This window comes from Numenius arquata, chromosome 25 (assembly GCF_964106895.1).
Source record: "Numenius arquata chromosome 25, bNumArq3.hap1.1, whole genome shotgun sequence".
In the NCBI taxonomy this organism is placed as follows: domain Eukaryota; kingdom Metazoa; phylum Chordata; class Aves; order Charadriiformes; family Scolopacidae; genus Numenius; species Numenius arquata.
Window position 1 is genome coordinate 2,845,038 of NC_133600.1, and position 23,483 is coordinate 2,868,520.

A 23,483-nucleotide genomic window follows, 5' to 3' on the forward strand; every position below is an offset into this window, starting at 1 on the left:
CCAACCACTGCCCGGCTCCAGCTTCATCTGAGATGGCATCAGCCACCCCTGGTGTCACTGCCGGGCACCTGTGTCCCTCTGCCCCCCCGGGGGGGGGGGGGGGGGGGGGGGCTGCCGGACCCCCCTAACCATCTCCTCGCAGAGGAGGAACCAGCCGCTGGGGTCGTTCCAAGCAGGGCCGGTGGGTGCAGCTGCCCCGACACACATGATTCAAGTGTTTTTAATACTTACATAAAAAAAGGGACAATGTTTAAGGGTATAAAAAAAGAGTCGGTAGGAAAAGCGGCACGGACGCGTGTCTAGACAGACAGGGAACAGTCTGGGTCAGGTGAGGAGAGGTTCCACCTTCATCTTTTTCACTGTGGTTGGCCCCGTGTCTGGGCTGGGACACTCCTGCTTCGGGCTGGGACACTCCTGCTTCAGGCCGTCACCGCGTTCCCCCTGCGTGGTCCCAAGGTCGGGGCACAGCCCTCCTGTGCCGTTGTGCTGGGAGAGGGGCTCTTCCTTCTGCAGCCCCTCAGCCCCAGGATCAAATCCGAAGAGCTGTTCGGGTTTGGGGAGCTCTGCGCTTTCCACCACCACCGGTCCCGTCCACTCCGGGACCTCCAGCCCCAAGTGCTTCATCAACTTCGTCATGACATCATCGACGTAGGCGTGGATGCGCAGGTCGGCCTGTCTGTCCTGGGGCAAGCGCGGCGTTAGGGGACAAACAGAGCGTGCGGGGACAAACGTCCTCTCCCAGGGAGCGTGTGGGGACAGGGCACGGGTGGTGGCTCAGCTGCACGCGGGCTCTAGGGCTCTCCTGGCCATTCCCTGAGATATCATGCCTGGCGGAACGTGCTCCGACCCCATCTGGCACCGCTCCCCGGCCACCCCGTGGGCTGGCAGGGCTCTATCGGGGTGTGGCAACACGTTCCCCACCTTGAAACACAGCCCAGAGACGGGGACACGGGTGCAGAGCCAGGCCAGCGAGCCCAGGACAGTGGGACAGGGAGAAGGGAGCTCTAATGACATCCCTGAACCCCTCAGCTCTGGTTATTCCAAAGACTTCGGATGAGCCAAACTCCTCTGCCCCGTGGCCCAGGTTATTTGTGCAGTTACTTCATTGAACTGTAATTCCCCGGAGGATACATCAGGTTTGGGCCGAGTTTTTACTCCACTCTTAAGATTTACCTTCAATTTTTAGGTGTTTATCGGGAATAGAAGGTTTAAACCCTCCAACAAGGGAAGCCCAGCCCGTTTGCTCGCTAAGCGAGGCCACCCTCCTGTCTGGCCACCCGGGAGGGGACGATGTGCGGGGACAAAGCTACGATGGGGCTGAAATACACGGCCGAGGGGAAAGGAGCAGCGCGGAGCAAATTGCTCTGAGGGCAGAGCAGCGAGGACGCTCTCACTCACGTGTTTGGTTGCTTGTAGGTTGACTATGACCAGCTTCCCTCCTCTCTTCTTGGTGATCAGCGGGAGGTTGCCGCTGGGTTTGATCTGCAGAGAGGTCCCCAGGGTGACGGAGAGATCGGCTTTCCTGCGGGGAGAAGAAACAAACCATCCAGGGCAGAGAAAAAGGCTTTTTGCAGGCTGCTTCTCCTGCCCTGCTCCAGCGTGGACTCTCCCAACTTCCCAGCTGGGAATTTGCTTCCAGCCGTGGCCGGAATTTGCAGTGGTTTCTCTCGGCCACTTTGGGAGAGGGTTGGGCGCTGCCATGATGTGGGTTCAGCCTCAGGGCTGTGAGGCACAAAATGTGACCAACAAGAGCCAGGCAGGGTCAGCCCAAGGGCCGCCGTGGTGCGAACAGAGGACGGGGAGCCCGGGCATCCCCCCAGGGCACCACGAGCCACAGGTGTCACCAGCCACCACGGCACGAGGAACCCAAGAGCGGTACCTGCAGGCTTCATCCGCCAGCGTCAGGTCACGGTCGGGCAGGGAATCTTCCCAGTCCAGAATGGTGTCTCTTAACTTCCCTCTAGAAAACACACACAGGGTCCATGGTTTCTCCTGCCAGGCAGGAACAGGCAGCAGAGCTGTCCCCAGAGAGGGGACAGTGACCCTGATCCTGTCCCAGCACTGCGAAGGGACAGAGAGCGCCCAGACAAGCCCAGAGGACCCACCAGCAGGCGAGGGGAGGCACAGAATTCACCTGCCTGAGGGATTTTGTGGCTGGTGCTGCAACGCCACCAAAGCCCCAGCTGTTTTGCTGTCCCAGTTCAGAGCTGGGATGCCTCTTCCACTCCCCAGTCTCAGAGCTGAGCCAGCAGAGCTCTGCCCCATGGCCCAGAGCCTCCAGCTCTGCTGTGCCCGGTGAGCCCGGGTGAGGAAGGACGAGGGGCACGGGGAGCATGTCTGGGTGCCAGATCACCTCAGGGTACCTCCAGCTGCAGAGCTGGAACTGCTGTGCTTCTCTCCCAAAGGTGAGCAGCAGCAGGGCAGCGCGGTGGGGGTATCCTGCTGGAGGGGAAGGGGCTCTCCGGAGCTGCCATCCCACAGCAGGACATTCCCCAGCACCAGGACACGCTCAGAAGAGGCTGCGTGGCTGGGACTCCTTGGAGATGGGGGTGCTGGGTTCCCGCCTGGGCTTTTGGAGATCTCCCCTACACCCTCTGCTTCTTCACCTGAGCCGGAGGGACTGTGGGCCCAGCCCTGCAAAGCCAAATCTCTGCACCAGAGCCACCCCCTGCCACCCCACGTCCCCTCGGGAGCCCCCCATCCGGCCTCCCCGCAGACGTACCTGCAGGCCCGCAGCCCCCGGGCTTTGGTGACGCTGCACAACCTGCCCGTCGGCTTCAGCCCCATGCTGCCCACCACCGTGTCCCGCACGTACTGCCTGCGGGAGAGACGCTGCCGTTCAGGGCCCAAACAGGCAGGGAGGTGGCACCCGCTGTGGCATTCCCCCCCGCTCCCCTCCCCGACATGGCACACACTTCACCCCACAGGCACTGGGGGAAGCAGGGGGTGGCTCAGAGCCACAAGCACTGACTGGGGCACCTCAGTCCTTCATCGGTCTCTGCCTGCGTTTCTAATCAGGCCACAAACTGGGATGGAAAACCCAGCTCGTAGCCGCCGCCGCCGCCGCCTCCTCTCCTCTCCCTCTCCTCTCCCTCTCCTCTCCCTCTCCCTCTCCTCTCCCTCTCCCTCTCCTCTCCCTCTCCCTCTCCTCTCGTCTCTCCAGCTGGCAGGCACAGCCCCTGCTGCGGGCAGCCCTGCTGGCACATCCACCTTGCCAGGAGGAGCAGGATTTGCCGAGGGCCTCCCAGGCAACGCAGAATTCCCAGGATGTTCCTTTCCCACCATTTGAGAGGGTTTAGGATGCAGAAGAACAGGTCTGTGACCCTGCACAGATTGCGCTAGAGACCTGCCAGGCAGAGAATCCCCCTCCACGGCACGTGCTCCCCAGGGACGGCAACAAAGCCCCCACCCCGCCGATGCCCTCCCCGGGCTCAGGGCTCACGTACTTGCCGCATTTCACGCACTCTTCCACAAACATGTTCCCGTGGAGCTCAGCCAATTTGTCCCTGCAGGAGAAAACGGCAGAGGTGAGCTGGGGAAGCGGGGAGAGCCCTGGGGCAACCGGGCCAGCTGCCTAACCCCCCCCCTCAGCCCCCCCCTCCTCACCAAGGGCCCTGCATCTCAAGGGCTTCCCCACTTTCCAGCTCTGCCAGATCAGAGCTGCCAGGTGATGTGGGGTGACAGGGACCCTCTGCCATGGCCTGGGGACAGCGCGCCAGCACAGGGGGAATTATATTAGCTATAGACAAACACGGCTGCATCAGAGCAAGGCGCAAGTGCCAGGCAGGCTCTGGGGACACTGGGTGCCACAAAACAGCCTGGCCTTGCTGCAGGGTGGCAGCTGGTCCAGCAGAGAAGACCGTTGGTCCAGCCACCAAGCGTGGGGGCTTCCCTGTGCCGAGCGTGGCCATCAGACGCGGGCCAAGCAGGCGCTGGCAAAACTACGGCACATTGAGCACCGCTTTGTTCATTTAATGCAAGAAATACTGTTCAAAGGGAGTTTGGGCAGAGCCGTCCCCTCCCACGGGCCAGGGGAGACCCAGAGGACACGTTCAGATCCTGCGCCCCGGTTTCATCTCCGTCACGAAAGCTCTACGCTACAGCCACCACGATCGGAACCAAGGGGAGGGACAGCACGTCCTGGCTTTTTAATTTTGAATGTTTCCATCCTCAGCACCAATTCTAACCCCTGTTCTCACCCAGCCTCAAATCTCCACGCCCAGAGGTAACTGGGATCTTTGCTTTTCTCAGCACTCGGCGTTTCTCTCTGTCCTTGCAGGGTTCCAGCCTTTTGCCACTTGTTTTGACTAAAACTCCCCCCCCCCCCCCCGAGCTCAGCGCCAACCTCAAAGCGCAGAAGCCAGAAGAAAACAAGGCCACGCTCTCCCTCCGAGCCCCACGGCGACCGGGAACCTCCTCCAGGGCAGATGGAGACAGGACTGACTTGATTTCCCCCATTTTGGCCCCAGTTCAGCGGCGCTTACTTAAGCACACGCTTCGCTTGGGCAGAAGAGCTGTGCTAAACCCGCGCAGGAGCCAGTGGCACCAGGCTGCAGGGAGCACAGCTGAGTTCTGGTCATTATTTCCTATTCTTTTTTTCCCATGGTTGTTTAGTTTAAAAAGGCAAATGTGGCGCTAGGAGCAGGAACCAGGACTCAGGGCTTTTTCATAATAGGAAATACCCCCCGGAGGCAGCTCAATGCTCAGCCCGCGATGGCTGAAGACGTTTGTGAGACGCATCTTCTCTGAGGTCCCATTCATGCTCCTCGTTCTCATCCCAATTCCCTTAATTTTATTTTCTTACTTGAATTCAGCTGCTCTCCTCCTTCCTTTCCAGGCAGTCTGCCTCACAAGACAATCGCTTGCTGGTCTTAAGTGCTGGAAATGGGTTTTATAACAGGCTGAAGTTTCTCGAAGGGAAAAGAGCCTGTTGCGGCAAGTGCTAATGGAAAGGCGGGGTCCTTTGAGGACATCTTCGAAATGGCCACCGCGCTGCTAAATGCACTTCAGTCCCCACCCACGCAGGGAGCAGAGAACTCGTACCCTCGGCTCCCGCACGTCGCAGCTCCCCACGGAGGGAACGCGGCGCGGCAGGATCCCTGACCTCATCGCGGCGGGCGAGGAAATCAGGGACCACAGCCGGTAAGTCAGACCAGCCCCAACGGCGGTGAGGGGTCTGGAGAACAAGTCTTATGAGGAGAGGCTGACGGAGCTGGGGGTGTTCAGCCTGGAGAAGAGAAGGCAGAGGGGAGACCTTCTCGCTCTCTACAACTCCCTGAAAGGAGGCTGTAGCCAGGGGGGGTCGGTCTCATCTCCCAAGTCACAGGCGATGGGACAAGAGGAAACGGCTTCAAGTTGCGCCAGGGGAGGTTCAGATATTAGGAAAAATTGGACACTGAAAGGGTTATTAAGCTTTGGAATGGGCTGCCCAGGGAAGGGGTTGAGGCACCATCCCTGGAGGTATTTAAAAGATGGGTTGACATAGAGCTTAGAGACATGGTTTAGAGATGGGTTTTATCAGAGTTAGGTTGATGGTTGGACTAGATGATCTGAAAGGTCCCTTCCAACCTGGACAATTCTATGATTCTATGACTCTCTCTCCCTCTTCCCACCCTTGCAGTTTTGTAAATTTATTGAGAGGCAAAGCACTTTTTAAGGCATTTTGGGCCCAGGCGTGCTTTCATCATTGGGGCAGCCCTACCTTTATTTTCTCTCAAGAAATTCAATTTAAGCCAACTAAAATAGCACAAGATCCAGTGCTCTGAGATGCCAACACTGGTAAAACTGGGCGACAGGCATCTCTGCGAGCAGCAGGAGCAGTTTTGGATGCTCTCGTCTTCCCTCCTGTCCCTTCACCCCTCTGGACGGGTACAGAGGCAGCGGAAGGGACCGTGTGGTGCTCTGAGCACAGTTCCCAGGAGCACGTGCCCTACTTGAAGCCAACGTCTCATTCCCCGGGCCACAAGTCCCCGGGGCAACCACGCAGCCGGGCTGCTCACAGCGACGGGTGGGAACATGCGACGGCTCAACACCGTGACCTCTTCGTTCTACTTGTGAAGAAATGGCTTCTGGGGACACTTCTAGAGAGCACTGAGGCTGACTTCCATTTCCTCACCCTCTGATTTATTACCATAACCTCTCTGCTCTAAATTCAATCTGGTTTAGGTTCCCTTCCCACCCCAGCACATCCCAGTTTCCGCTCCCAGTACCAGGGGGCGGACAGCTTCTAAGCCAGCCTTGGAAATCAAGTCCCAGCACCAAACGCTTGCACGTGAGGCCAAGTTAATTGGGCAGCAAGACCAGCCATGTGGCAGCAGTGGGGACAGTCACGAGGGACCCGGGGACAGGGCGGGAGAGGCAGTACCGTGGGAATCCTGAGCGCACGTGAAGGCCATCCACATTCTGGCTGACCAGGAATTTCAGGATGCCAACTCTCTGCAGCCCCAGCAGCGCCATGTGAGTCTTGGAGGGCCTGGCATTCTCAAAGGTAGTGTCGAATTTTGGGGAGAGCCCCTTCTCTTCCATAGTCCAGACGCCATTGGGCCCCCTGCGGGAATGGGGACAGAAAGAGCGAGAGTTGAGAGCTCAGGTTCTAAAAAGACAGCTGTAAACACATCACAAGCCCTATCAATGGTGGATGAAAGTTGTGGATCACCAAGGATTTTTGTCATTGATGCTTCCGTGGGTACGACTTAACATCAAACAGGTGTGCAGGAGGTATTTTCAGCTGGAGCCAGGACCAGAGAGGAGGAGGGATGGAGTAGGTCTGGCTGGGGTAGCAGGAAGCTCAATCCACAGCTTTATGAGATGTGAGATGGAGTGGGAGGAGGTCCCAAGCCCTCACCTGCTGCCCACAGCCCTTACCTGAAGTCGGGAATCCCCGAGGAGGTGCTGATTCCAGCCCCCGTGTGAAACACCACGTTGGAGGAACTCCTGATCAAGTCCGCCAGCTCCCGCACCTTCCTCTCCAGTTCCTCCGGCGGGTCAAAAATCTGAGCAGAAGAGACAAACCACCACGGGAATGGAGAGGCACAGGGACGGATCCTACACACCTCCCGGCACAAAGACCCAGTAAACCACAAATCTTTCTTATCGACCAAAGAAAAGACGATTTGTCATTCCTTGATGACAAAAGCATTTAATCAGAGAGAAACAGCGTTACATAAACCATCTCCAGGCAGGGTAAGGGCTAAAAACACCTAATGCAGACGAGGGTATTTATTGCTCTCGCTGACAGGCAGCTGATACCCCGAGAAGTGGCTGGGCTCCAGGGCACCGCCGGGCAGCGGCAGGACAGGAGCAAACCCGGTGCCACCCCACGTGTGCTCAACTCCAGCTGTCACCGGCACAGCCACCGGCTCTGCGGACGGGACAGGGCCAAGGGACGGCGAGCTGCGCGGGACGCCATGGAGGTGGGGGACACGGGGACACTGTGGCTGGATGGGACCGTGTGTCCGGCTGGCTTTCTGGCAGGAGCACAGGGTTTCATTTCTGCGAGATCCTTCTCCAGCCTGGGCTCCTGAGGACAGGCCCCTGCATGTCCCTGTCCCCTCACCCCCCCAGGCTCAGAACAGGCCCCTGTGTGTCCCTGTCTCCTCACCCCAAAACCTGTTTTAAGCTTCCCAAGTACTGCTGGGGGCATGGGGCTGGGATCACCCCCCCCGGGTGCCTGGGACAGGCCCCTCGCACCCACCCCCTGAGGGATAAAAGGGTCCCCATATGCTGGGAGCCCCTGTTGGGGGTGCACAAAACCCCAACATAGTGCTGGGCCAGGTCAACAAGAAGGAGGGAGCCATGGGGTGGGCCTGGGGGAATAAGGAGGGAGCCATGGGGCAAGGGGGGACATGGAGGGAGCCATGGGGTGGGCCTGGGGGGCATCAAGAAGGGAACCATGGGGATGGGGTGACAAGGAGGGAGCCATGGGGTGGGCCTGGGGGGAGCCATGGGGCTGGGATGGGAAGACATGGAGGGAGCATTGGGGTGGGCCTGGAGGGAACCGTGGGGATGGGGGGGGACAAGGAGGGAGCCATGGCGCTGGGCTGGGAGGTACACCGAGGGAGCCATGGGGTGGGTTTGGAGGAGCCATGCATCTGGGCTTGGGGGGACGAGGAGGGAGGCATAGAGCAGGAGGGACAATGAAAGAGCTGTTGGTCTGGGCTGGGGGGACATGGAAAGAGCACGGGGCTAGACTGGGGAGGACAAGGAGAGGGCCATGGGGTGGGCCTAGAGGAGCCGTGGGGCTGGGCTGGGGGCGACATGAAGAGAGCTGTGGGGTGGGCCTGGAGGAACCATGGCGCTGGGCGGGCCATGGAGGAGCCATGGGGCAGGGCTGGGGGGACAGGGAGGGAGCCATGGGGCTGGGCTGGGGGGACACAAAGGGGGTCGGTGGTGCCGGGTTCCCCACGGGAGCCACCCGCGGGGCCGGGGGCCCGGTTGCCATGGAAACCCGCCAGGCCGCCGCAGGCCCCGGGTGGGGCCGGGACCCCCGCCGCGCCGCGCTCACCTCGGGGAGGCCGCACTTGCCCTTGTCCGAGTAGGGCGAGAGCCCGGCCGCGTAATTCACCGCCATGGCCCGCCCCGGCCGCCGGAGCGCGCATTGTTGCCGGCCCCGCGGGCGGGCGGAAGCGCACGGAGAGGCCGCGGCGGGCGGGGCGCGGGGGCGGGCACCGCCCGGGGCAGGGCGCCGCCGCCGCCATCTTTGTGCCGGGCGAGGAAGGAGGGGCCCCGGGAGGGGGGGCGGCTGCCCTCACCCTGCCGGGCCTCGGCTGGTTCCCCCCCCCCCCCCAGGGCTGGGATCGGGAACGGGGGTGTCAGGGAAGGGTAGGGGCTGGAGGTGCCATAGAAGGGTAGGGGGAGTCAGGGAAGGGCTGGTGTGCCAAGGAAGGGGCTGAGGGAGTCAGGGAAGGGCTAGGGGTGCCAGCGAAGGGCAGGAGGTGTTGGCAAGGGCTGGAGGTGGCATGGAAGGACAAGGGTACTGGCAAGGGTAGGGGGTGCCAGGGCAGAGCAGAGGGTGTCAGGGAAGGTCAGGAGGTGCTGGCAAGGGTAGGGGGTGCCATAGAAGGGCAGAGGGTGCCAGGGAAGGGCTGGGGGTGCCATCAAGGGCAGGGGGTGCCAGGGAAGGGCTGGAGGTGCCAGGGAAGGGCAGGGGGTGCCATCAAGGGCAGGGGGTGCCATCAAGGGCAGGAGGTGCTGGCAAGGGCTGGGGGTGCCATCAAGGGTAAGGGAGTGCAATTAAGGGCAGGGGGTGCCGGCTGGTGAGGTTCCATCCGTGCTCCACACAGCTTGTAGCCCCACACTCCTGAGAGGGCCATGGAGCCCGACCTTGCTGTCCTCAGACCCCCCCAGCTGCCCCTCTGGACCTGGTCCTGCCCTGCCATGTCCCCTCACCTCCCTGTCCCCGGGCATTTCAGGGGTGCAGGCTGATCCCCTTGCCAGATGGGGCTGGTCCCCCCGGACCCCCCCTCCGGCCGCCCAGCGCTGCCAGCTGTAACCGCAGCCGGGCCGTAACCCAACTCCCTGGCGTCTGGTGTCCCCCTCTCCGGGCGCTGCGGCCGGTGGGGACACGCGGCTGGTGAGGACGGGGCTCCTGGAACAGCGGGTCTGGGGGTGGCTGAGCTGGTATCAGTGGGGGAGAGACCCTCGAGCACGGCCGTCCCCTGTCCAGGTGCCAGAGGGCTGAGGCTGGAGCCGCCATGAAGAGCCTGAAGGCCAAGTTCAAGAAGGCAGACGTGAGTGCCATTCCCAGGGACATGGGGACCTGCTCTGGGATGTCTGTGGGGACACGGGGACTTGCCCTAGGATGACCCAACTTTCACGGGGACAGAGAGACCTTCCCTGGGATGTCCACGGGGACCTGCCCTGGGCTGTCCCAAATTTCACAGGGCCCTGAGGACATGGGGATCTTCCCGAGGATGTCCCCGGTGTCACAGGTACATGGCGACCTGGCCTGGGACATGGGGTGGCTGCTCACCATAGGGACAGCAGCCCCATGGAGGTCGGCACTGCCACCCTGGCCGGTGGGATCGAGCTCCCAATGCACCCAAAGGTGCCATCGTTGGGAGCAGGGCAGAGCAAAGGAAAAAAGGCAGCAGCAGGGAGAGGGAAGCGGGTCCCAGGTCCCCTCTCTGTCCCCTCCCCTGGGGATGGCTGCCCGCTTTCTGGCTGCCACAGCCAGTGGAACCAGCATGTCGATGCTCCTCAATTATTCAGCACCTGCCTGGCGTGGTGCCGCAGGCTCTCGCCATCCTCCACACAGGGCAGAGGGTGACAGTGCTGTCCCCAGTGTCCATGGCGCTGGGGGACATGTGGTTTGGGACACACAGACACAGGTTGAACCCCCCCACGTAGAATCTGCAGGCTTGCCCTGCTCGGGGTGCTCTGTGCCTCAGTTTCCACATGCTGCCCTGGATACTTCTGGGAGTGGGGAGGGGTGAGAGGCTCCTGCTGCCCCCAGGGGCTCTTCCAAGGACCCTTTGTATTTTGGGGTTCCCTCCTTGAGGGGAGTTTGCCGAGCCCCTGAGGTGTAGGTCCAGCCCCTCCCTTGGCCCCAGGGCTGGGGTAGGAGGTAAGTCTGTGCCCCCCAGAACAGGGGGGTCCCACGTCTCCCTCCTCGGGGAGCAGGATCTGGGTGGCAGGAGGATGCTCATCCCCTTCATTTGGGGGTGCATTGCTGCCTCACCCTAAGCATGGTGTGGGAAAGCTTCCCGCCCCCCCCAAACCCCTCCCACTTTAACTGGGACCAGACTGGGTACTGGTTCCTGACTGGGACCTTGGTCCTTGGTACCTGCTCCGCGGCAGGGATGCGGGGATGCCTGGAGCTCTGGACGCTGAGGAGGGAGGGAAGGAGGGAAAGAAGGAGGGACGGAGGGATGGAGGGAGGCGGATCCTGGCTCCCACTGCGGCAGAAGCCGGCCCCCGCCCGGGCAGCGATGCTGGACCGAGCAGGGGTCTGGGGTCCACGGCCTGGAGCCCCAGCCTGCCCTCGCCCAGGCGGGGGGCAAGGGGTGCATGGCTGCCCGCCGCCTCCTTCTCAACACCATGAAGCAGATCTGCCTCTGTGCCGCTGCCTCCTTCGCGGTATGTCCCTCTCCTCCATCTCCGGTCCCCTTTGGTCCCGTCCTCCGGGGTAAGCCGTGTCACCCCCACCCCACCGGGGCTCCCTCCATCCCCATCCCTGTCCCCGGGGCTCGGCTGTGTTCTCTCCAACCTGCTTTGTCCTTGCATGACAGGGGTGTGGGGGGGAGCAGGCACCACCCTCCCAGTTTGCCCAGTAACTCTGGAAGACTGGTTTATTCCCTGCCCCTGGACAGGGTCCCCTGGCCCTGCAGGGCTGGAGGGACTTGCAGGGCCACCAGGTTGGCACAGTGACATGAGTCCTGTGCCTGGCACCAGGAACCAGGCTGGTGAGGGGCAGGATGCCAGCAGCTCCCGAAAGGTGACATCCATTTCCTGCTGCCGCGGCCGCAGCAAGCTCCAGTTTGCCATCACGGGTAGTGGGGTGAACCCAGGGCTTCCCGTGCCAGTCCTGTCCTGCTGCTTGGGGTCAGCAAGCCCCCCATCCAGCCCCAGTCCTGCACAGGGGATCAAACCAGGACAGCCCCATAGATCCCAGGGAGGCTGGAGCCATCCCGGGGGAGCTGCTCTCGCTGCCAACTGTGCTCACCCCGACTGTGCCCCTTCCTCGGTGGGGAGCAAAGCAGGGCTGGGAACGGGCTCAGTGGGGAGCCCTGGGCAGGGATGGGGCTAAGGACCCTCATGGGTGCTGGCTGTGTTTAGCGTTGGGGTCGCTGGGACGGCCAGAGGGGGCCAGGCAGTGTCAGCTCGCCCCCAAATCCTAGCCATCCATAGCTAAACTGGGGCAGCTCTGTAAATCCCCTGCAAACTGGGACAAGGGGGCTGAAGGGGATCCTCACCCCAGTCATCTGTCCCAGCTAAACGCCCCATACCTGGGGGCCAGGCACCACAGCCCCAAGGAAAGGGGTTGGCCCAGAGGTGGCCACCCTAAGGGATAGGATGGGTGGTAGAGAGCAGGGATGGGGATGAGGACAGGCACCCGGCAGCCTGCCCGTCCCTGGGGACAGCACACCCATCACAGCTGCCTCTGGGCTTCGTTGCAGAGCCAGGACTGGACCAAGAACGATGAGAAGCTCCTGCAAGCTGTGGACTACAACGATGCCGGGAGGGTGACATCTCTCCTCGTCCGCAAGGGCCTGGTGGCCACTAAGCTGGACTCAGAGGGAAAATCTGCGTAAGTGCTGACCCAAGTCCCCAGGACACCAGGGATGCAGGGCTGGGGACAAGGCTGGGGACCAGGGACATGAGTCCGACAGCCCCCGGTCTTGCTGCAGGTTCCACCTGGCCGCCATGCGGGGGAACGTGGACTGCCTGGAGGCCATGCTGGCTCACGGCGTGGATGCCATGACCAAGGACAGCTCAGGTGAGGGCATGGCCACCATGTGCCCCCAGCTAATGCCATGGACCAGCCGGGGCCACTGGTGCTCCTTGGTTGTTCCCACCCTACCAGCAGGTGTTGAGGCTGAGGGGACAGAGGTGACACCTGTGTGGGCTGTAAATTGTCCCAACTTCCTACGGGGACTCAGGCACTGACCGGTGGTGCTCTTGGGGATGTCCCACTCAGCCCCAGTCCAGCAGATCCTGCTGTGTGCCCATCTGTCCGTCTGTCACCCAACTGGTCCCCTCTGCCACAGACCCATCGTCTGTTCTCTGACCCGTCTGTCTGTCTCTGTCCCCAGGTTTCACTGCCCTGCACCTGGCGTCCAAGCATGGCCACCCGCAGTGCGTCAGCAAACTGCTGCAGGTACCGGGGCTGGGAGCGCGGTGCTGCGAGGGAGGGAGGGTGCTGTGCCAGCAAGGTGTCCTCTCTGTCCTTCAACTCCCTTCCCTCACCAGTGGTGGTGGTTGACATGGTGGTTCCTGGCTCTGCCTGGCACTGTGTGGTGCTGCCCAGCATCTGCTCGGCTCTCCGCCATGCCAAGGAGCCACAGCTGTCTGTCCCCTGTCCTCCTGTAACCCAGGCTCTCTCCCTCAGGCCTCCTGCCCTGTGGACGTGGCTGACGGCAGCGGCCGAACCGCTCTGCACCATGCAGGTGAGTGGGGACAGTGCCAGCCCCGTCCCACTAGTGTCCCCGTGGGAGGCACAGTGCTCAGCCTCTGTCCTTCTCCCCAGCGGTCAGCGGCTGCATCTCCTGCTCCGAGATCCTCTGTGATTTCAAGGCTCCCTTGAACAGCAAGGACAAGGTTGAGATCCTAAAGGGGGCCTACAGGAGAGATGGGGAGGGACTCTTGATCAGGGAGGGGAGCCATAGGAGGAGTGGGAAGGGTTTTAAACTGAAAGAGGAGAGATTTAGGTTAGATATTAGGAAGAACTTCTTCGCTGTGAGGGTGGTAAGAGCCTGGCCCAGGTTGCCCAGAGAAGCTGTGGCTGCCCCATCCCTGGAGGGGTTCAAGGCCAGGTTGGAGGGGGCTTGGAGCAAGCTGGTCTGTTGGGAGGTGTCCCTGCGCAGGGCAGGGGGTGGCACTGGGTGGGCTTTAAGGTCCTTTCCAACCAGAACCATTCTATGATTCTATGATCCCTCTGCTCCTTGTCCCGCACAATGCTGTGCAGAGCAGCAAGGGGCCAGGCTGGGGCTGCCTCTGAAATGCAGCAGCTTCTGGGGCGGAACACAGCGCCTGGGGCTCCTTGGGGGAAAACACACCATGAAGTGGGATGTAGAAATCTGGGAGATGATGGGAGCGGGGTGTCCCACGGGGGGATGTGAGCCTCATCTGCGCAGCCTCAACCAACCTGACCTTGCCCAGGATGGCTCCACGCCGCTGATCCTTGCTGCCAAGATGAGCCACTCAGAGCTGTGCCGGTACCTGCTGCACCGTGGGGCGGCTGTCAACAGCCGGGACCTGCAGGGGAGGTGAGTCCTCACTGGTGGGGACTGGGGGTGGACGGGGAGACGGAGGGAATGTCCTCCCTCACCTCTCTGCTCACTGCTCTGCTCAGGACAGCCTTGATGCTGGCCTGCGAGAATGGCAGCGTGGAGACAGTGGAGGTGCTGGTCAATGCCGGTGCACGGGTGGCCGTGGTGGACTCCACAGGTCACGATGCCGCACACTACAGCCTGGCCACCGGCAACGCTCTCATCCAGCACTTCCTGCAGGAGGCTGCTCAGCGCCGATCCTGGGCCAGCGGTAAGGCAGCCGTGCCACCCTGGTGCTCCTCGTCCACGGGACATGGACTCACAGGGGTGTTTTCACGCCCTGCTTTGGGGCAGGGATGTCCAACCCATGGCTGGAAGAGGCTGAGCAAGGCTTGGGGGGCACATGTCCCCTTTTGCCATGTGCTGGGGATGTCTTCGCCCAAGCTGTCACCAGCCAAGGGCTGGGAGGTGGTGCTGAGCCTCAGTTGGCTGTCTTGGTGTCTCGCACATGCTTGCACACACGTGTTCACACTTGTGTATCAGCCAGTGTGTTTGTAGGTGTGTCTGCCTGTGCGTGTCTGTGCATGTGTCTCCATGTCTGCACATGTGTGTGCGTTCCTGAAATTACACACCCCAGTATATCCCCATATTTGTGTGTGTGTGCCCCTTGTGTGCACACTTCTCCCCCCCTGCACACACATGTATATGCCCCCCTAGGGCCCCCCCCCCAGCATGAGCACATTCAGAGGTGCCCTCACACATGCGTGGGCTCTGCCTGCTGCCCCCACCCCTACGATCCTCTAAACCTCCCCAATTTCTCTTTCCTCCCGCTCTGCCCCACAGAAGAGGAGTCAACTGAGCAGACGTCCCAGGTAAGGACTGGATCTGCCCACCTCTCATCAGGGCTGACCCCAGCCTCTGAGTGGGGCTCCCCAGCAGCTCTGGGGCTCCCCAAGGTGGCGATGGGTCAAGAAGGTGGGAGGCCACTTTAGATGCGATGTCCCCTCTGCCCTGGTGTCTCCACAGACATCTTCGCCCAGCCAGTCGTCCGTCAGGGAGAAGGACAGCACCCCGAGGAAGAGGAAGGCCCCCCTGCCTCCCCAGGGCACCCCCAGCCAGGTGAGAGAGGGGTCCCCCTTAGCTCCACGGCTGTGCCTGCCCCTGCAGTGGAGGTGATGCTCAGGGGCCGGCCTGACCTGCAACAGCGGCTTCATCCCCACTCGCGGGGTGCCTGCAGCACCCCAACCCTGAGCCCCTGCTGTCATCAGGGCAATGAGCCCCTTTCTCTCCACCTGTGGGCCCATAACACCCTGTGCCCTGGGGGCTGTGCTGGCTTTGCCGGGGGCGGGGGGTGTCCATGCCCTTTTGGAGCTTTTTTTTCCCTCTCTCGTGTCAAAAAGCGCCCTGCGCACCCCTGGAGAGCCACTGCTGAGCCTGTCACAGCCCCCATGCTGAGGATGGGCAGGGGGGGGCCGGCAGCGGGGAGGGGGCTGGCAGTGCCCAGCACTGAGGGTTGGTGGCCACTCGTCTGCAGGAGGACCGAGACGCCTACGAGGAGATTGTACGGCTGCGGCAGGAGCGAGCTCAGTTCTTGCAGAAGATCCGGGGCTTGGAGCAGCAGGAGAAGCAGAGACGGGAGGTACTAGCGAGCCACAGGCACATGGGGGAGATGCCACCGTGTCCCTTGGGAGCAGAGGGGACAGGAGGGATGGGGACAGCATTTATCCCTCCCTGTTTTCTCTCTGTGTCCTGCTAGCGGGCAGAGCTGGACGAGGGCTCCCTGCGCTCCATGGAGAAGCAGGTGAGGCTGGCGAAGAGGTCATGGGTGGCCTCGGCTTTCTGAGGGGTCCTGGTGCTGGGGATGCCATTGGGACTCTGGTGGGAGCAAAGGGGACTCCATGCCCGTGTCCTGCCCCACAGATCCAGGAGCTGGAAGAACGTCTGGCAGCACGGGATGGTGAGAAGGAGCGGCTGGGCAAAGAGGTGGAGGCTCTGCGGAGCCGCTTGTCCTCACTGGAGGTAGGTGCGGGTGGCAGATGGCAGTGCCAGGGGCTGGGGTGCACAGGGACTGACCCCGCCACTCCGTACCCCCAGAACGAGAAGGAGAACACGAGCTACGACATCGAGACGCTGCAGGACGAGGAGGGAGACCCGCTTGAGTTCCCAGGTAGGGCCCAAGGCCCCCGTGGGGCTGGGCAGCCCTCGGGAAGGTGGCACCCCACGGTGGGGAGCGGGGACATGGGGGGCCATGGCACCGAGAGTCCTTGCACCCCACAGGGGCAGAGCTGCTGCTCTCCAAGAAGACGCTGAGCCCCTCGGCCGAGGAGCTGCTGGCCACGCTGCAGGGGCAAGTACAGTCCCTCACCGTGCAGAACAAGGAGCTGAGGGAGAAAATACAGGCAAGTCCCTGTCTGTCCGTCTGTCCCTCCCTGCCACTGTCCCCTGGCCCCCGCTGGCCTCACCTCCCCTCCCCAGGTGCTGGAGAACTACGAGCGGGACGAGAGCCACCCATCCACCCTGGGGGACTTCGTGCCCGCCAGCCTCTACAACGCTCTCCAACGCGAGCTGGAGCGGCTGCGGGCGCAGCGCTCGGAGCTGCCGCGGGGCATGGATGCGAGGAACGAGGCCGGTGGGCAACCGGAGAGGCCAACCAGTGGCTCGGAGCAAGCCCCAGGGCAAACCACAGAGGGGAGCGCGGCACAGCGGCTCATCGAGGAGCCAGCCTGGACCTGGGGCGAGTGCAAGGCGGCGCTGGGCGAGCTGCGGGTGCCACGCACCCAGGCCTCCTCCTCCTCCTCCACAGCCCAGCAGGAGGCCGGGGCTGAGCTGGCGGAGGCCCGGGCAGCCTTGCGGAAGGCGCAGGCGGCGCTGGAGGAGCGGGAGCAGCGGGTGAAGGAGCTGCAGGCCCGTTTGGAGGCCGTGGAGGCGACGGCCTCCCTGGGGGCCTCCCTGGAGGAGGCGTCGAGGGAGAAGGAGGCCTTGCTGGAGCGCTGCGGCCGGGCGGAGGCGGAGGCGGAGGCCCTGCGGCGGGAGCTGGAGGCCAAGGCGCGGGACTGGCGAGCGGCCGGCGGCCCCGAGTCAGAGCCGGGCGTGCTGGAGAGACGGGTGGCCGAGCTGGTGCGGCAGCAGGAGGAGGTGACATCCCAGCTGGGGCAGCTGCGGGAGACGCTGGGCCGAAGGGAGGCCGAGCTGGGCAACCTGCGGGAACAGCTGGCGGCCCGGCCGGTGGGCCGGCGGGAGCACGAGGAGACGCTGGCGCGGCTGCGGCAGGCGCAGGCGGAGGCGGAGGGCCGGGTGTCACGGGAGGAGCACGCCCGGGCCATGACGGCGCTGGAGGAGCAGGCGCGGGCGCTGCGGGAGCGGGCGGCTCAGCTGGAGGCGGCGGTGGAGGCCAAGGGGCGGGAGGCCGCCCAGTTGGAGGCCGAGCTGGCGGCGGCCGTGCCGCGGGGAGAGCACGAGGCGGCGCAGGAGGGGCTACGGGCCGAGGCGGCCACGCTGGCCGAGCGGCTGGGCGAGCTGTCACGGCGGCACGAGAAGACGTGCGAGGAGGTGTTCCGGGTGCAGCGACAAGCCCTCTTCATGAAGAGCGAGCGGCAGGCGGCGGAGGAGCGGCTGGCCAACGCGCAGAAGCAGCTGGCAGAGGCACAGGACGAGGCGCGACGGCTGCGGGAGCTCCACGGCCACGCCGAGGACTCAGCCCGGCTGGTCAGGGAGAGGGACAGGAAGGTAGGGGACGGGGAAAAGGTGTCAGGGGGTGGCGAGGGGCTCCTGGGAGGGGAGATGGTGGCCTGGGCGCTGCTTGAGTGGGTTGAGCTGTTTGGGTCGCAGGGGAGATGTGCTTGGAAACACGCACACACACATGTACACAGATGTGTGCACACATCACAGAATGATACGGAGTTGGCAGGGACCTCTGGAAATCGTCTCCTCCAACCCCCTGCCACAGCAGGGTCACCCAGAGCAGGTCCCACAGGAACGTGTCCAGGAGGGGTTTGAATGTCTCCAGAGAAGGAGACTCCACCACCTCTCTGGGCAGCCTGTTCCAGGGCTCTGCCACCCTCACAGGAAAGAAGTTCCTCCTCATGTTTAGGTGGAACTTCTTATGTACAAGTTTGTGCCCGTTCCCTCTTGTCCTGTCCCTGGGCACCACTGAAAAAAGACTGGCCCCATCCTCCTGACACCCCCCCTTTAAGTATTTATAGGCGTTGATCAGATCCCCCCTCAGTCTTCTCTTCTCCAGACTAAACAGACCCAAGTCCCTCAGCCTTTCCTCATCAGAGAGATGCTCCAGGCCCCTCATCATCTTTGTACCCTTCTGCTGTACCGTCTCCAGCAGTTCCCTGTCCTTCTTGAACTGGGGAGCTCAGAACTGGACACAGTGCTCCAGATGTGAACATACACGTACATACACACACACATATACACACTTGCACGGATGTGCACATACATCACGCTTGCCCACGGGCGCGTGGCAGCGGGCACAGCCATGGGTGGACCCTGGGGGAGTTGGCGCTGAGGGGTCCCTGTAACCTCTGTGTACTCTGCAGATCACTGAGCTCTCCAAGGAGGTCTTCAGGCTGAAGGAAGCCCTGAATGCCCTCCCCGAGTCCCGGGGACCACCGCAGCCACTCCCTGACACTGCCGCACTCCAGGCCAGGATCCGTGCACTGGAGGAGAAGTTGGTGGTGGGTACCTGGGTGCTTGTGGCCATCACCTGGGGAGTTCTGGTCTTCCACAAGCCCCCGGTCCCATGCTCAAACCCGCTTGCTCTCTTGCAGGAGACAGAAAAGCGGCACAGCAAGGTGGTGACGCTGTACCGGAGCCACCTGCTCTATGCCGTGCAGGTGAGGTGGGGACGTGGCTGTGGGGGAACTGGGGATACTGGTGTGGGGGACGGGGGCACCACCCAGCCACACGTTGGGGCCCGCATGCATGTGGGAGGCAGCAAGGGGCTGGATCCAGGGACTGCCACCCCAGGGGCGATTGGGCCAGGCACAGAGACTCTCTGATGTCCCCTCTGATGTCCCCACCACTGTCCCCTCCACCCCAGGGCCACATGGACGAGGACGTGCAGAGAATCCTGTGCCAGATCCTGAAGATGCAGCGGCTGCAGGAGCAGGGCAGATGAGCCCCTGTCAGCACGGCCGTGCCACAGGGGTCGGTGGCACAACCGGTGGCACGGCTGGGGGGCCAGGCCTGTGACAGCACCCTCTGTGCCCCTTTGCTTCTCCGGGCAGCACCCTGTCACTGGCACACACACCCCCCACCCACCCCACACTGGGGGCCTGTGCCAGCCCCCCCGCTGCCCCCTGCACCCCAGCACAGCAGCAATAAAGTATTTATACTCACGCCAACAGGACGGCTCATCATTGGGGGGGGGGGGACAAGGGTGGGCACAGGGGACTGAGGGGGATGTCGGCAGAGCTGGGGACAGTAGGGGATCGGTGCCATCACCTCCTCCAGCCCCGATGTCCCCAGACGGGAGTGGGTGACCATGAAGGAAGCGGGATGGTGGTGTGGGGAGGGTTCAAACCCTCTTGGCCAGAGCCAAAATCTGTGGGTCCAGGGCAGGGAGAGGCCCCGTGCGCGGGGATCCTTGTGGAGCCAGGCTGTCCGGCAGGTCCCCACTGGGGACAGCGTTTCCTGCGCGAAGAAGTGGGCTGAGGCCGGCCAGGGCTGCAGCTTCCCGCACCGGCAGCGACAGAGCCTCTGGTCCCAGATGCCTGGCCCTGCTGCGGTGAGCACGGCGGGGGACAGGGCTCCCCATGGGGCTGGGGGCATAGAGGGGTGTCGGGGGCTAGGGGTGGCCCCACAGCGCCTGGCTGGGGGGCACCGTGGGGAGCCCCTTGTCCACGATATGGGGAAAGCCAGGCATGTCCCCCCCTGGGGCTGAGCCATCCCACGGCCAGGGTGGGTGATGACAAGGGCAGGCTCTGTCCCTGCGGTGCTGGGCTTGGTGACAGCGAGGAACTCAGCTCAGCCCCCATGCTGGGTTTTGGGGGGGTCTCTGTGCTCTGGGAGGTGGGGGCCATCTGAGTGCGCTGGCCCCTTCCCTGGCTAAGGCCCAGAGTGACTCAAAACCCTGATTCCGGGCATGGGACCACAGGGGCGGCTGCAGGTCCCCGTGGGACACCCCGGTCACACGAGGTGCTTTGCTCCCACCTCTGCTCTCTCCTCCCTCCTGGCAGCAGGATCCGGCCACTGCGGCAAGAAACCATCCCCTGTCCCCAGAGCATGTGGCAAGGCCAGAGGGGAAACTGAGGCACGGCACTGTGGGGTGGCCTGGAGAAGGGGGTTGAACCCCTAGCTTTAGGGCCGTGTCCCTGAACCACCTGGGGACCTGTGGCTGTGATGTCCCTGCTGACCCCTCCCCTGGGGTTTGACCATCCTGCCTGCCCCCACAGGTCCCTGGAACCGGGCAGCTCCGCTGAGTGTTCCTGACATGAAGTGGCTTTGGGTGGTGGCTTTAGTGGCACCCGCCTGCACCCTTCCCTACAACCACACGGCAGGCAGCACTGGGGATGGAGGTATGGGGGGACGGGGACAATGGGGACAGAGATATGTGGGCACACAGGACTGGGGATGGAGGGACTGGGGCAGCTGGGATGGAGATATGGGAGAGCTGGTGGGACGAGCAGGCTGGGGACAGAGGTATGGGGACATGGGGGATTGGGGAGGGAGTGAGTGCGGGGTACTGGGATGGAGGTTGGGGGAGTGGGGGGTACTGGGATGGAGGTGGGGGAGTGAGTGGGACAAGAGGGCTGGGGACAGAGGTATGGGGACATGGGGGGCTGGCGATAAAAGGACCGGGGGGCTGGCGATAAAAGAACCAGGGGGCTGGAACTGAGGTATGAGGGAATCTGGGGGAACTGGAGACAGCAGGACTGGGCAGACTGGGAGCGCTGGGGATAGAGATGGAGGGAGCAGGGGGAGAGGGGGCTGGGGATATGAGGGGACTGAGGATAGAGGTACCACAGTGGGGAATGGGGGGGGTTGCCCCAGGGGGTGTAGCCCATGCCCACCACCATGTCTCCCAGCCCGCTGTGCCCTGCAGCATGGCACCCTGGGCACCGAGGTGCTGCTGTGGTGCCCGGCTGCAGGGGGGGGCCCAGCTGAGTGGCGCCGGGGGGACACTGTCCTGGGAACGTACCCTGCACCGGGGCTGGCCCTCCCCAACACCACCCTGGCCCACGAGGGCCACTACAGCTGCCACCACCCTGGCACCAGCGAGACCTGGGCCACCATCTGCCTGCGATTGGGCTGTGAGTGACTCTGGGAAACCCCCCCGTGTCCCCTGCTGCTGGCTGGGGGTCCCCTGGGGAGGCTGGCAGCAGGGTGATGACTGTTCCCTGCCCCAGATGCCCCTGCCCCACCGGCTGTGGAGTGCTGGGCCATCAGCTACCCACAGGCAGTGAACTGCTCCTGGGTCCTGGACCCCGAGCCGCTGCTGGACACTGACTTCGTGGCCACGTACAGGTCAGTGGGGGGCCCAGAGCCCTGGCTGAGCCCCCCCGGTGCCTGCACCGCACGCAGGGCTGCAGGCAGGGCAGCCCACCCACCTCCCCCTCTGCCCCCCAGGCACGGCGTGGGGGGGCCCACAGATACAGGCGAGTGCGTCCTCACGGGGCCACGGAGCTGCTCCTTTGGGAACGTGCGGATGTTCTCCCTTACCCCCCACGTGGTGAATGTGACGGCCATGAATCCCCTGGGCACTGCCTCCCGAATCCTGCCCTTCCTCCTGGAGAACATCAGTGAGTGCTGCTGCGACAGCCAGGTCCCCACAGACCCCTCGCACTTAACCCCCACCTCCCGAGCAGTGTCCCTAGGTCTGAATCCAGCCCTTGGGGCTTCCTTCGGGACTGTCCTCTCCAGTTTGTTCCCCTGCTTGGGATGTGGAAACATCAGTGACCATTTGCTGGGTCAAAAGCAGCGTGGCCAGCAGGGCGAGGGGGGGGGATTCTGACCCTGTGCTCCACTCTGGGGAGACACCCCCTGAGGTGCTGCCTCCAGCTCTGGGGCCACCAACAGCAGAAGGACATGGAGCTGTTGGAGCGGGGCCAGAGGAGGCCACGGAGATGCTGGGAGGGCTGGAGCCCCTCTGCTGTGAGGACAAGCTGAGAGAGTTGGGGGGGTTCAGCTTGGAGAAGAGAAGGCTCCGGGGAGACCTTAGAGCCCCTTCCAGTCCCTAAAGGGGCTCCAGGAAAGCTGGGGAGGGACTCTGGATGAGGGAGGGGAGCCATAGGAGGAGGGGGAAGGGTTTGACACTGAAAGAGGGGAGATTGAGATGAGATGTGGGGAAGAACTTCTTTGCTGTGAGGGTGGTGAGAGCCTGGCCCAGGTTGCCCAGAGAAGCTGTGGCTGCCCCATCCCTGGAGGGGTTCAAGGCCAGGTTGGACGGGAGCTTGGAGCAAGCTGGTCTGGTGGGAGGTGTCCCTGCCCAGGGCAGGGGGTGGCACTGGGTGGGCTTTAAAAGATCCCTTCCCACCCAAATGATTCTGATTCTATGACCTCTGCAGCTTTGCGGAGCTCAGTCAATGTGGCTGGCGGACATGGCGTGGCCCTGTGCCGGATCCCCCAGCCAGCACCTCACACCTTCGTTGTCTCCCTGCTTCGTTAGTAAAGCCAGACCCCCCTGAGAACCTGCGGGTCTCACGCATCCCTGGGGAGACCAAGAAGCTGCTGCTGGAGTGGAGCCCGCCGGGGTCCTGGCCCTTCCCAGAGTACTTCCCACTGAAGTATCGCATCCGCTATGTCCAGGAGGAGGAGAGCTCTGTCACCAAAATGGTACTGCCCCCCCGCTGCATCCCCCAACCCTCCTGGCACGGGGTAAACTGAGGCACAGCTGAGGGATGCCTCCTCGAGTGAGGCTGTCTCCTGTCCCCCAGCCCATGGGTGCCCCTAACCCCGCTGTACCCCCAGATCGGGCCATACGAGCAGACATCTTACACCCTGACGGGAGCGCGACCTGGTACCCTCCACCACTTCCAGGTGGCCGCCTTCATGGACTCCGGGGAGTCCAGTGCCTGGAGCCTGCCGGCCTCGGGGATGCCCTGGATGGAGCCATGACAGGCAGAACTGGGCCAGCCTCCCCTTCCCCATCCCCACCCTCTCCCGTGTCCCATCGAGGGACCCCACGCGTCCCAGCCACTCTCTGTCCCCTTGCCCCCAGCAGCGTGGAGCCACCTGTGGTGGAGGGACCCGCCAGAAACAGGAAATAAACCAGCTTGAGGCTCTGATCCCCGTCCTGCTTTCGTGATGTTCTCCACCAAGCAGCCGAGCCACCCCTGGGGACGGTCCCCAAGAGGCCCAATGGGGCCAGGCCAGCCCTGGCCATGGGCAGAGGTTGAGGGCACACAGGGCTCTGACACCGCCATGGCCCACACTAGCCCCCCACCCCAGGCCTGTACGGTCCCCGTGGCCCCTCTCCACGGTCTGAGGTGGTCTCCAGAGCTCAACACTGGCCCCAGCCCGGCCTTCAGGGCTGGGCGACCTCCTGGGGTCCCACCCTCGCCCCCGGAACCTCCTCGCAGGTCCCCGCGGGCGGGCGGGCTCTTG

General features: G+C 63.2%; 3 protein-coding genes across 3 annotated transcripts; 2 read left to right on the forward strand and 1 right to left on the reverse strand.

The window, feature by feature from the left end:
* Window positions 1-195: 195 nt before the first annotated feature.
* Window positions 196-8,604, reverse strand: SIRT6 (sirtuin 6). The gene is made up of 8 exons (XM_074163763.1): window positions 8,504-8,604; window positions 6,865-6,992; window positions 6,365-6,547; window positions 3,447-3,506; window positions 2,723-2,818; window positions 1,880-1,960; window positions 1,399-1,522; window positions 196-681 (listed from the first exon to the last, which is right to left on the reverse strand). Exons 1-8 carry the CDS (start codon window positions 8,567-8,569, stop codon window positions 325-327), a joined length of 1,095 nt encoding a protein of 364 aa, XP_074019864.1. The 5' UTR covers window positions 8,570-8,604; the 3' UTR covers window positions 196-324.
* Window positions 8,605-9,376: 772 nt separating this feature from the next.
* ANKRD24 (ankyrin repeat domain 24) lies at window positions 9,377-19,280 on the forward strand. Its single transcript, XM_074163789.1, has 19 exons — window positions 9,377-9,728; window positions 12,117-12,247; window positions 12,348-12,436; window positions 12,753-12,817; window positions 13,049-13,106; window positions 13,187-13,257; window positions 13,819-13,925; window positions 14,012-14,199; window positions 14,772-14,800; window positions 14,955-15,047; window positions 15,463-15,567; window positions 15,685-15,729; window positions 15,849-15,947; window positions 16,023-16,095; window positions 16,206-16,327; window positions 16,404-17,654; window positions 18,476-18,613; window positions 18,707-18,772; window positions 18,979-19,280. The coding sequence occupies exons 1-19, from the start codon at window positions 9,693-9,695 to the stop codon at window positions 19,054-19,056; spliced, it is 2,844 nt and encodes a 947-aa protein (XP_074019890.1). The 5' UTR covers window positions 9,377-9,692; the 3' UTR covers window positions 19,057-19,280.
* Window positions 19,281-20,533: 1,253 nt separating this feature from the next.
* EBI3 (Epstein-Barr virus induced 3) lies at window positions 20,534-23,163 on the forward strand. Its single transcript, XM_074164017.1, has 6 exons — window positions 20,534-20,579; window positions 20,966-21,190; window positions 21,287-21,404; window positions 21,507-21,679; window positions 22,546-22,712; window positions 22,848-23,163. Exons 1-6 carry the CDS (start codon window positions 20,534-20,536, stop codon window positions 22,992-22,994), a joined length of 876 nt encoding a protein of 291 aa, XP_074020118.1. The 3' UTR covers window positions 22,995-23,163.
* Window positions 23,164-23,483: the final 320 nt, after the last annotated feature.